The following is a 14,202-nucleotide window of genomic DNA, read 5'->3' as shown; positions in this document are numbered from 1 at the left end:
GTTTTGATCAAAGCTGTTTTCATGAGAACTCAATACAGACGAAAAAGTAAATGTACATTTTTCATTTCTAGTTTTAAAACATATCAATGCAAACTGAAATGTTAGCAATATATAAATGAAGTAAAATGAAACTATATTTATCAGTTAGCAATTTGTTCATGGAGTCAAATGAAACTAGATTTGTCAGTTAGCAATTTGTTCATGGAGTCAAATGAAACTAGATTTGTCAGTTAGTAATTTGTTCATGGAGTCAAATGAAACTAGATTTGTCAGTTAGCAATTTGTTCATGGAGTCAAACATAACTAGATTTGTCAGTAAGCAATATGCACATGGAGTCAAATGAAACTAGATTTGTCAGTTAGCAGGTGTTTATGGAATATTCACCTCTAAAAGTAATAACATATTTTTTATAAATAACAAACTCTTGCCTTGATAAATATGCAAAGATTCCTTAAAATATCTGAAATGGTTCCAAAGAAATTACCTGTCAAAAGAGATATGGACAGACTAAATTATTTTTAAAATGGAACAAGTCATAAAATGCTGAGTCAGATATAGAGTCCATGTTGTACAAGACACAATGTACAAAATACATTGTCTAGTGATGATACAAGACACACCATACAAAGTACATTGTCTAGTTATGATACAAGACACACTGTACAAAGTACACTGTCTAGTGATGATACAAGACACTGTACAAAATACAATGTCCAGTGATGACTCTAGTGATGACACAAGACACTGTACAAAGTAGTTTAGGGATGATACAAGACACATTGTACAAAATACAATGTCTAGTGATGATACAAGAAACACTATATAAAGTACATTGTCTAGCGATGAGACAAAACACTGTAAAAAGTACTGTCTAGTGATAACACAAGACACTGTACAAAATACATTGCCTAGTGATAATACAAGACACTGTACAAAGTACACTATCTAGTGATGTTGCAAGATACACTGTAAAAAGTAGTCTAGTGATGGCACAAAACACTGTACAAAGTATACTGTCTAGTGATGATACAAGACACACTGTACAAAGTACATTGCCTAGCAATGATACCAGAGCATGCAAAGTTTCAAGACAATATTTTAAATGGTTTCAAACATGGATAGATAACTCTAAAAGTCATACTCTGTCAAAGCCTGATCTTTTACGAGACAGAATTTAGTCACAATAAAAATAGATACCAAATTTTAGGAAGATATTTCTAATGGTTAAGGAGACATTAACTGGAGTAAAGTTTAACTGACAGACTGATGAACACAATTAGTTATATAAAAATATTGATAATTCTTAAAATGGTGAACAGACTGATTTCATATTTTGCTGGACACGTCTAGTCATGATAGGTAAGGATACTAAGTAGATATGTCAGAGTTTAGATGATACTAAGTAACGAAAAGGATGATGGATAGACATGTCCAACTCCACTATAACTTCCTCCCTCCAAGATAGTCTACACTAAGTATAAAATAAAAATTTAAAGAAAATGTCATTTACTGTTTATTGCTGAATCACAGATATTCATCTCTAAAATACATAGAAATTACACTATTTATACAGAAAAAAATTTCCTTTGCGTCAGGATAATCTGCATGAAATCAAATGCTGAATTCACATCAAATTTGTATTATTTTCATGAAAATACATGAAATTCACCCCCACCCCACCCACAATGAATCACAAAATTGTAATGAATGTAATTGGATCAATTATAGTTTTATAATTTGATATTAACAAACACAGCTAATTTGAAATTAAATGTACTAGTATACAAATATATGATAATGACTGCCATGTATCAGTTCAGTGCATACAAAAAAATCTATTATGAATCAAAAATATTTTGTTTATGAAACTGTATGCAAATTTTAAATAAAACTGCAGTACACAGAATCTGATGAACTGATCATTATATTTTATCATCGCTGTGTGAAAAGAAATCATATGCATAATTTATTCAAGGACCACACAAGTTTAAAATATTTAAATATTCTTCAATTATTTCTATAAATTTGATGAGATTAAAACAAAACATGTATATGCACCAGTCATCCCTCAAAGATGATGGAGATAATGTAAATCAATGTGCAAAATGTAATCAGGTTCACATATAATATTAATTTGAATATTAATTTGAGTAAATGTATGGATCACATCTAAATAATTTTTTCAGTAAAATGTCTATGATCCACAGAAAAACATTTAAAGTTCACCCACAAGGTGTTCTCTACATATTACAACAATTTGCTCATATAAAAATAAATAGATGAAAGAAATACAATATCATTAGTGAATATGTTTATTTATATGTATTTCTATTCAATATCTATATTTTATCCATACTCTGTATATGCAAATAAACTACTGTAAATAAGCGACATGTTGACATTACTGTTTTACAATTTAAAAAGTGATAGAACTGGATAGAATCTCAAAGGAAAAAATTACCACTGTTGTGGAAAAATGTCAACGTCTCATGATTATGAATATTCTATGTTCAAATAAAATACATGTAAACTATGATATGAATATATTATTCATAGCTATATGGGTCAGCATAATGATGCATCAATATTAATAGATAGGAATGACTGTGTTACATAATACTTGACTAAGACTGAGGTCTATACCGACAACCAAAATGCACTATTTCAAGGGAAATCATTCTGCAATGTATAAAAATGCCCCTGAAGTTCAATATTGCCTGGATTATAAAATGGTAGATTGAAATCTGGAGTATCAACCTTATAATGATATAGTGGCATTGAAAAGTAAAAATCCAAAGGATGCCATTCTGACACAACCGCAACATTTATTTGTGCCCTACAATGCAGTTCAGTCAATTTTAATTCATCTACCACAACAAAGTAGTTCACCAGTACACCCTATTCTGTTCCAATAATTATTCATGTATAAAAATATATTCAATGGATGAAATATCTTACCACAGAACACACAATCTGCTTATTAATAATTTTACTATAATGACTATATTCTGGTTACTTTCTGACTAGACTTTTATATTTGCAAGACATACAAAGTTATAGCCTACACATATATCACAAGTTTAATAGAACAAAAAGAGAAAAACCTTCTACTTAACTAAGGCATTAATGTTGCCCCATACCTGATAAAAGACACTGCACAACATGTTTACATACCTGCCATTTCCAAATAAGGACACAGAATAAAATGTTCATATAGCTGTCATTTATATATAAAGACATGGTACATCATGTTCATCGGTCATTAATAAATAAAGACAGTAAAACAAGTTCATCTGTCACAGATAAAGACACAGTAAAACAAGTTCATCTGTCACAGAAAAAGACACAGTAAAACAAGTTCATCTGTCACAGATAAAGACACAGTAAAACAAGTTCATCTGTCACAGATAAATAAGACACAGTATAACATGTACACATATCTGTCATTTATAAATAAAGACAGTATAACATGTACACATATCTGTCATTTATAAATAAAAACAGTATAACATGTACACATGTCATTTATAAATAACGACAGTATAACATGTACACATATCTGTCATTTATAAATAAAGACACAGTATAAGATGTACACATATCTGTCATTTATAAATAAAGCCATCTTTAATGAAATCTTTAGTTAAATTTGTGTTTTAAAGCTGCATTATATTGCCAAAATATTGAAAATTGAGATAATGACCTGACATGCTTTTCTTGCTCTCTGAAATGGTGAATATATTTTGAACACAGACAAACAAGTGTCAAGTTAAAAAAAAGGGAATCCAATATGGACCTGATGAGGGGAATCCCACTGGGGACATAAAGCTCCAAGAAAATGACTGTCTTTAAATTAGGTCAGACTGTTCCAGCTTATTTTTCATCATGCACTTAATTCCCAATGTCAACAAGCCAGCATTGAGGTAACTGTGGCACATGCAACTGTACACAGCAAACCCACACTCAACTCAATGGTCACGAAAAACAGTGTAAAGAACATATGATCTCACTGTTACAGTGTTCTAGACAACTTGAACCAAGCTAAAACTTACACTGTCTATAAAAGACGAGTACATCACAATACAAAATCAAAACAAACACCTGAACACAATTCAAGGAAAGCAAGTATCATTATCAAAACCATCAATCGCTATTTATAAATAAAACTATTTTTAGACCATAAAAATATGGGTTTCCCAAAAAATAAACAAGGCAAACTGGCTGATGATTGAGGATTTTGGTGGTAAGATCCCCATTTTATATCACTACATACTGCAAAGAATACACTCATAACAGTAGTCAAAAAATTGGTTTCTGGAAGGAATGTCGCTTTAAACAAATTTTATAGTAAAATCATGCTGACCTGTATAACAGAATGGAACCTTTGTGATATGGACATGTGGCAGATAGCAGTTTTAGGTGAAATTGCTCAAGGCAAATAGAAACATCCAATTAGTTCTAATAAGGGGTAGATGGGTTACAATCAAATTCATTAAAATAAGGGATAGACGGGGTAAAAATCAAGTTAATTCTAACAAGGTATAAAGATGCTAAATTACATTGGTTCTCCACAATGTCTGTCTGTTTACTAGTATTCCCCTTATAATCTGGATATGGTCATCCATCCCTCTATTGTCAGTTCTCACTGATCACTCTATATTGTCTTAGTTGTCCCTCATCCTTATATATTGTTTCAGTTGTCACTGATCACTCTATATTTTGTCAGTTGTCATTGATCACTCTATATTTTGTCAGTTGTCACTGATCACTCTATATTTTGTCAGTTGTCAGTGATCACTCTATACTGCCTCAGTTGTTACTCATCCTTATATATTGTTTCAGTTGTCATTGATCACTCTATATTTTGTCAGTTATCATTGGTCACTCTATATTTTGTCAGTTATCATTGGTCACTCTATATTTTGTCAGTTATCACTGGTCACTCTATATTTTGTCAGTTATCATTGATCACTCTATATTTTGTCAGTTATCATTGGTCACTCTATATTTTGTCAGTTATCATTGGTCACTCTATATTTTGTCAGTTGTCACTGATCAGATCACTCTATAATGTCAGTTGTCACTGATCCCTTTAAATTCTCAGTTTCTTTTTCTACAATTGTTACTGACTTCAACTCACACTTATTTTTGTACTTAACCAACAAGAATCAAAAAGTGTCACCTTATTAAATACATCATTTTTATGTTTTTTGCATTTAGGAGACAGTCTTGTTATAACACACCTAAAATAAAGTAACCTGACTTCTGTATCTCCCATAAACAACATTACAAGGAGTAAGCAATGTATATAGTCACAACGGCTATTGGCAGCCTGTAATACTGTGAAATTTGATTAGATGGGATATATTCATTTTCTACTCTACGGCATGTAAGTATAGATGACAGTGTGGAAAATAATATATTAAACCCCACTGAAGTTTCAAATATGCTGAAACTTAGTTATAAAATGTGTCTATGCTGAAAATTGTCCAAAAGTAAAATAAACTTTTTTATATTCATGGTCCTTGGCAAGTCTCACAACTCATAATGAACAATAAGCATTAAAAATAAATTGTTTGATAATGAAAACAAATCCTGCTACGAAAATTCAGGAATCATAAGAAGGAACCAGAACTGATCTATAATCTTGCTACTGGAGGAATGTTGTACTCTCCCTTCATCACAGGACGCAAATACTTGTAGTAGGAATCAAGAACCTGCAAAAGATAAGAAATTTGAAAGTATAACAAGAATGTTAACAGTATATCAAAACAATAAACATGTGCTGATAACTGTCCTAAGAAATAAAGTAACAAGTCAAAATTGAATAGCATAGATCAAACAAAATAACATACATTTTATATTTTAGTGGAATATTCATAAGGGCTCAAATAATAGGCACTGGTTTTCTAGCTACATCTAGATGAATTATCACATGCACATCAAACATGCACAATGCACACACTCCACTTTACATTTTCCTTAAATGGTCTATTGGTTGGCCCTAATGTATATGCTAAATAAAATGAAGGCCCTGAAATCCATGCTAATAAACTAAGAACTAAAATCTATATAAAAAATAAATAAACCAATAGGTCTATGCTAATGAACTGGGCCCAATATCTATTCTAAACGAAATGAACAAGGCCCTAAAATCTAATGAAATGAGCATGGTCCTACAATCTATGCTAGATGAAATGATAATGATCAAAAAATAAACAAAACCCTAATATATTTACTAAATAACTATGCCCTAAAATCCGTGATAGGCCCCAATATCTATGCTAATAAACTAGACTCTAAATTCTATGCTAAATTAAACAATGGGATCAATTGTAAATACATTATGCTTTCTCCCAAAGTTGGTATAATCCTGTTTATATATATATGTGTGTGTGTGTGTGTGTGTTGGTTTATGTTTATAGTAATACCAATTACCCTTTATGGCAGTCCAGCATCATTTGTATAAATCTGGCAATCTCAAGCTATAGCCTCATTTGTATAAATCTGACAATCTCGAGCTATAGCATCATTTGTATAAATCTGACAATCTCAAGCTATGGCATCATTTGTATAAATCTGACAATCTCAAGCTATAGCATCATTTGTATAAATCTGGCAATCTCAAGCAAGCTATACATCATTTGCATAAATCTGGCAGTCTCAAGCTAGGACACTGTCAAATTTGGTAAAATTCTATTCATTGTCTTTTGTTGAAAAAAAATTTCAAAGTTCTTCAAGCCCCGATGCTCTGTCACATTTGGTTTAGTAGTTTAAAAAACTTAATCTTTTAGAAACAGTAGCCATATCTGACAGCAGATGAACACCTTTTGTATAAAGCTGTATGCCAATAATGGTAGGAGTATGTTAAATTTGATAAAGTTCTGTTAAGTATTTTCTGAAGAGTAATTCAAAGTGGTTATATTTAGTAACAGTGCCTATATTTGATGTAACAGCATTATTTTCAAACTCTTGAAAAAGCTTCATGCAAGGATGTTTTCTGTCAAATTAAGTCAAATTTTGCTGAGTGTTTTTGGACTGGAAGCTGTTAAAACATTTCATATTTTAGTAAAGCAACAGTGGATTGGCATTATTTTTATAAACTTAAAAGACCTCTATTCAAGGATGCTTAATATTTAAGCTTAGTCAAAGTCTTCAAATTGTTTTAAACAAGAAGCTGTTTAAACGTTTTTCCATTTTTTTTATACTTCTTTTAAACAATGGCTATATTTGAACATAAAAGCAACTGATGCCAGCATGTCCTCTGCCAAGCTTGATAGAAAAATGGTCAGTGTATTTTGAGAAAAATGTGAAAACAGCAACTGTTGATCAACGCATGATGGGTACTGGTTTTACAGCATCAGCTAATCTGTCTTACAACCAGGTGAGCTAAACAATTAAATCATACAACCAGGTGAGCTAAACAACTAAGTCATACAACCTCTTGAGCTAAACAATTAAGTTATATGACCAAGTGAGCTAAACATTTAAGTCATACAACTAGGTGAGCTAAACAATTAAGTCATACAACCAGGTGAGCTAAACAGTTAAGTCACACAACCAGGTGAGCTAAACAATTAAGTCATACAACCAGGTGAGCTAAACATTTAAGTTATACAACCTGGTGAGCTAAACATGTCATACAACCTGGTGAGCTAAACAATTAAATCTATTTTTACCTCTTTCTCATTCAGTGGAGAGTTCTTGGAGTATTCATATAAAGCCTCATAAACGTTTCCATCATAACGACCTAGACAGCTCTGAAGGGTGTTGTCATGGTAATCATAAGCATCTACAAGTGCCACAGCATTTGGTCTTATTTCTTGGAAGAGATCCAACATTTTGTTCATCAGCATGTCTGCTTGTGCTCCACTAATGTAATTGTCCTGCTCAATGAAATGATGAAACATTATTTCTGCATATTTTTTTATCAATAGATATATTCAATCCAAATAGTCTAAACATTCAAAGGTACTTGTGTTGCTTAAAAATATACAAAATGTGCTCTTACAAAGAAATCTGGATCCATAACATGACTGACACTAAAGTCGTGTCTGTATCTTACATAAATGAATAGCAGTGGCTCTATCTTTGTATCTTATATATAATGAAGCTCAGTCCACTGTAAGATTGTCTCTAGAGTCACCTCTGTATCTTATATAATTGAAGCTCAGTTCACTGTAAGATTGTCTCTAGAGTCACTTCTGTATCTTATATAATTGAAGCTCAGTCCACTGTAAGATTGTCTCTAGAGTCACTTCTGTATCTTATATAATTGAAGCTCAGTCCACTGTAAGAGTGGCTCCACAGTCACTTCTGTATCTTATATAATTGAAGCTCAGTCCACTGTAAGAGTGGCTCTAGAGTCACTTCTGTATCTTACATAAATTAAATTCAGTCCATTACAAGAGTGGCTCTAGAGTCATTTCTGTATCTTACATACATTAAACTTTGTCCACTACAAGATTGTCTCTAGAGTCACTTCTGTATCTTATATAATTGAAGCTCAGCCCACTATAAGAGTGGCTCTAGAGTCACTTCTGTATCTTATATAACTGAAGCTCAGTCCACTGTAAGATTGTCTCTAGAGTCATTTCTGTATCTTACATAAAATAAATTCAGCCCACTACAAGATTGTCTCTAGAGTCATTTCTGTATCTTACATAAATTAAATTCAGCCCACTACAAAGTGGTTCTAGAGTCATTTCTGTATCTTACATAAATTAAATTCAGCCCCCTACAAGAGTGGCTCTAGAGTAATTTCTGTATCTTACATAAATTAAATTCAGCCCACTACAAGATTGTCTCTACAGTCACTTCTGTATCTTACATAAATTAAATTCAGCCCACTACAAGAGTGGCTCCAGAGTCATTTCTATCTCTTACATAAATGAAGTTCAGCCCACTACAAGAGTGGCTCTAGAGTCATTTCTGTATCTTACATACATTAAACTTAGTCCACTATATGAGTGTCGCCATCTCTCTATATCTTACATAAATTAAACTCAGTCTACTTTATGATTGGCTGTAAAGTCATCTCTGTATCTTACATAAATTAAGCTCAGTCCACTTTATGATTGGCTGTAAAGTCATCTCTGTATCTTACATAAATTAAACTCAGTCCATTTTATGATTGGTTGTAAAGTCATCTCTGTATCTTACATAAATTAAACTCAGTCAACTTTCTGATTGGCTGTAAAGTCATCTGTCTCTTACATAAATTAAACTCAGTCAACTTTATGATTGGCTGTAAAGTCATCTCTGTATCTTACATAAACTAAACTCAGTCAACTTTCTGATTGGCTGTAAAGTCATCTCTGTATCTTACATAAATTAAACTCAGTCCACTTTATGATTGGCTGTAAAGCCATCTCTCTATATCTTACATAAATTAAGCTCAGTCAACTTTCTGATTGGCTGTAAAGTCATCGCTGTCTCTTACATAAATTAAACTCAGTCTACTTTATGATTGGCTGTAAAGTCATCTCTGTATCTTACATAAATTAAACTCAGTCCACTTTATGATTGGCTGTAAAGTCATCATTGTATCTTACATAAAAATTAAAGTGGAGCTAAATTTACTAAACTAGAAATGATCATGGAATACATATGCTCCACATATGCCAGAAATGACCTAAAATGAAAATTGAACAAAGTAAACACAGAGTATCTGAACAAATGGAATACCTTGCTGACCTACTATTGGCATGGTGGGGCACGTAAATTATAAAATTCTTTCCTGAACATCTTTTTCCACAGCATACATGTAAATTTATAACAGCTGTAAATTAGGGCTTTTAAAATCTATTTCCATCTGATTTTTATTTGATCTCTATCTGCACTAGTTAGATACTTTTGGGATTTTGTATCCAGTTTATACAAATATGCATAAATGTGAGTTATGCTGATAATTTTTATTATATCACAATAACTTACTGATGTTATGACTTGAGGACAAGTCATAGTTAATAAAATGATAATAGTTTGAGCTTATGAAACTTTATTTTTATTCATCATAAGTTTGCAGGAATAACATTTAAACTTAAAATTTCATTTATTTTAATCATGGGTGAAACATCATCAAGCATTAATCTCAACTCTAATATTTGTATAAGGCTCTATCGTTTGCACATCTAGCCAGATGTTTGATTACCACACGCTTGCTTATTTATCACTGTCATTATCCCAAGTCCCATTCTGAAAGCCAAACTTAACTGACCTGCATAAAAAAACAGCAAAACGTTCTTATTGCAAGTTTAATATGACATAATGCTAGAGATTAATGAATGCTGCAGTCAAGAGAGGCAGGAAAATCTGTCAATATTAATATAAGCAAACTGCTTGGGCTTTTACAAAATTGTGTAAATTCAAAAGACTTCATTGTCTTAGCAAAAACAGAGGGTGAATCAGACCTTCAGGAAATCGCCCATCTTCTTGTTCATTCCATGCACTGCATACAGTCGACACAGACTCTCCATGGCTGCACGAACATTTTTATCTGCCATAGTAGACACAACCTCAACAAAAGTCTTCACTATGAAGGCTTCCACATGGGCCTGAAAAATATTAAATACCAAGATAACTAGTACAAGCTAGTACACAACAAATACATGGTTAGTACAAACGTAGTACAAACTTAGTACAAAGTCAGCATAGTTTGCACACAACATAAAGTTTATACAAAGTTAGTACACAGTACAAAGTTAGTACACAGAACAAACTTAGTACACAGAACAAAGTTAGTACAAAGTACACAGTACAAAGTACACAGAACAAAGTACACTGTACGAAGTTAGCACACAGTACGAAGTTTACAGTTAGTGAAAGTCAAAACAAAAGTAGGTACACAAAGCAAAGTTTGTACACAACAAAGTTAGTACACATATCCTATTAAAAAAATACATTGTGAATTCATTCATTTGCAGTTGTACAAAATGTAACATTTCTGTGCTGGTGTGTGGTACCAACTATTTCAGAAGTTGGCGTAATTTATTTTAGTTTCATTACATACACACACATGTTCAGTTGGTATTTATTCAATTTATTTCACTGCTCATGGATCAATATTCCATGCAAGATCTTTATATAACTGCCAGAGGAAATAAAGACAACAAAATCATTCTTAAAGTTTGTGAATAGATTTAGATGGGAGCAACAAAGAGGTGTCATCCAGTTTAAACAATGTTTAATGTTACATGCTATGATGTCACAATGAAAATGTTACAAAGTGGAAAAAGTTTCTCATCAGTGATAATGATTAAACACAAAGTCTATTTTGTGGTGACCCAGCTTAGTGCCTCATGTACATTCAATAAACAAGAAATAAAAAGACTTCTATAAAACTACATTATTACTATTATTATTAAAATTCAGAATAAGAATTAATATTTTATTTAATATTAATAACAACACCTTCATAGCCTCACTGCTGTCCACTTTATAATAAAATGATATACACAAGTATCAGAATAACTTGAGGTTTGTTTAGTGTCTACTTTTGTAAAACTTGAACAGCTATTGTGTTGGAAGATCCAAGTTTCCGTCATGAGAACATATCACGAAGTTTTCCCTAAACATGCAATTTAACACATCATGATCCTATCCATTACAGACTTGACATCTGACACAGTTGGTGTCAAAACACAAAAAAATGAATAATCTCAAACATTAACAGAAACATTATTTAGAAACTATACATGGAACAAAAAAAATATTTATCATCTTCACCGTATTGATTTCACTGTGGTCTTGGGAACATATGAGCAATCCACTCTTGCAACTTCTACTTTTGACTTTTTGATCCCCAATTGCAAGAGATCATTTATCTCCTTGCTCTAGGGAGTCCAATTTAATAATAATCCATTTGTGGAAAACGAAGGTATGGATAAATGATAAAACTTCAAAACATTTACCCCAAATGCAAAAACATCTTGTGACATGGTCTTTTTACCCTTTGGCTATCAGAGATCACTACCCATCACCATGCTTAACAAGAATCCAAGCAGAGACCTTCCAGAATCTAATCAAATCTTGTGATATTATCATTACTGCAATAAAAGAACAACTGCTGTACAACTTTTGAATATTATAAGTAACCCATTACTAAGTCTCAAGGGTAAATTTATAATTTGTCCATTCTTCTAATTCCTAAAGTCGACATAGTTTCATCCAGGAAGGCCACAATAATGATAACAATCTTGAATTTTCATCCAAATTTACGTCATTTTTTTTCTTTGTATTTTGGTTTTGTTTCTGCTGCCATTGTTTCATCTGGTTCACTGTAGATAGCATTATGCTATTCATAGTTAAGCAATTAAGTATGTGTATCAGTCTATCATTTTGATACAATTGTTTTAAGGAAAAGGGCAGAGGTATTTCCAATGGAAGTCTCCACACTGCAGCATTTAAAAAAAAAATATATCCTATAAATTAAGACTGCAGAATTGTCAACTAAATTCAGAATACATAATTTTCACTAAATTTTGAAAAGTCTGCATTTCTGTATCATCAGATCATCATCACTGAAAAGGCCTCAGTCTCAAAGATCTTAATACCCATCATGCATCTCTTCCACTTGATACAAGATAAAAAAATTCTCCAAATTTGATTTTTTAACTTTTGACCTCCAAATCACAAGAAATATTCCAAACAACACAGCTAACTTTATTTTACAATATCTGATGATGTTAGATCAATGACAATGTCAAGACAACCAGGTTTAAACAATCGATCAATGGCAATAGTCAAGCCAACCAGGTATAAACAATAGATCAATGGCAATGTCAAGACAACCAGGTATAAACAATAGATCAATGGCAAGGTCAAAACAACCAGGTATAAACAATAGATCAATGGCAATGTCAAGACAACCAGGTATAAACAATAGATCAATGGTAATGTCAAGACAACCAGTTATAAACAATAGATCAACAGCAATGTCAAGACAACCAGGTATAAACAATAGATAAATGTCAAGACAACCAGGTATAAATATATGACCATTGACAACAGATCTGTTTTAAAAGAAATGCCCTTGTGACCTTGCCCTTTCATCTCACTGGACTCTAGTCTCAGTGATATAATGGTGGGAGACATTTGATGAGGATCCATCGATGCCAAAAGTGCAATGTCTTGCCATTTGCAATATTCTTCACTGGTGAAACAAAAAAATTACACTTTTTCACAAGAACATGCGATTGTATGATACAAGATTTACTGTGACATGGTTTGTCTTTATCCCTCCATGTATATCTGTCTCTTACAATCTTTAACTGTCTCCTGTGGTAAAGTCCAGAAGGGGTTAGATGTTCAAGAAATCATGGAGAAGTTATTAGCTACCAAACAACTTTGTCTTGTTAAGACCTTTCTACTTTTATTCAGTTTTGTAAATCTATCACAAAGGAATTTTAATTTGAATACTAAAATGAAATATAAGCATAAACTGTACACAGAATAAACTCATTTCTAAAAGGAAACCATCATATTCCTTCAATGTTCTAATCTTAGCTATAAGCAAGCCTCAGTAGTAAACCGAATCATAAACTACCTGGTAACTGATATCCTGAATGCATTATCTAACTCCAAATCTTAAAGACATTAACTTTATCAACTTCTACCTCCATCTTTTTATGCTTCCATGGAGTCTGTTGTCAAATTTGTTAACCAAAGAATGATCTTTTATGAACAAAGTTTGTGAGAGTAGAAAAATTGCAAATACACTATAATTTGCATTTTTTAAAAATTTGTGCCAGTTGGAGATTACCAAAATTCCTTTCTCCTCCCCCGTCTGCCTCACTGTTCTTTTAAAAAAGTTATTCTGTCACTGACTGCTCTCTCTACATCTCTTTCTTGAAAGATGAGAATGACGTATGCAGACAAAAATAAAACTACCTACTATATACACTCCTGCCTAAACAACATATATTTCAACATGCCAGATAAATTCTGACACATTTCCAATGTTCAGAGGTCATCAAATAAATTAAAACAAATCTGAGGCTCCTATCTTTCTCTAGCACTCACCATGGCAGCCTTGGTTGACTGGACAGAGGTCAGGTTCCAAGCCACTTCAGGGGCCTTTCCGCTGGAAATCAGGGATTGAAGTCTCATAGCGGCACTCTTAACCATTCTGTAAAAAATTCATCATAGACATATCATCAGACAATGACAGTAGGGATGGACCACAGGGTCAGGGTCAGTTG

The 14,202-nt window shown here is 32.3% G+C and overlaps 1 protein-coding gene across 2 annotated transcripts in view; it reads right to left on the bottom strand.

The window, feature by feature from the left end:
- Window positions 1-1,501: 1,501 nt before the first annotated feature.
- LOC149784779 (peroxisomal acyl-coenzyme A oxidase 1-like) overlaps window positions 1,502-14,202 on the bottom strand; it is a 59,494-nt gene continuing 46,793 nt past the window's right edge. The window contains exons 11-15 of one of the 2 annotated variants that reach the window (XR_016413957.1): window positions 14,024-14,129; window positions 10,414-10,557; window positions 7,681-7,887; window positions 4,143-5,718; window positions 1,502-4,102 (exon numbers count right to left, since the gene is read on the bottom strand). Coding sequence is in view for 1 of the 2 variants with exons in the window: in XM_089932795.1 (XP_089788921.1) it covers window positions 5,641-5,718; window positions 7,681-7,887; window positions 10,414-10,557; window positions 14,024-14,129 (535 nt within the window). In the remaining variant the exon portion in view is untranslated. Of the gene's footprint in view, window positions 5,719-7,680; window positions 7,888-10,413; window positions 10,558-14,023; window positions 14,130-14,202 lie in introns of both variants that reach the window. The other variant, XM_089932795.1, reaches the window with a different exon arrangement.

Source organism: Sinohyriopsis cumingii, chromosome 14 (assembly GCF_028554795.1).
Source record: "Sinohyriopsis cumingii isolate HCF-2022 chromosome 14, ASM2855479v2, whole genome shotgun sequence".
In the NCBI taxonomy this organism is placed as follows: Eukaryota; Metazoa; Mollusca; class Bivalvia; order Unionida; family Unionidae; genus Sinohyriopsis; species Sinohyriopsis cumingii.
This window is presented reverse-complemented; position numbering and strand designations above follow the sequence as displayed.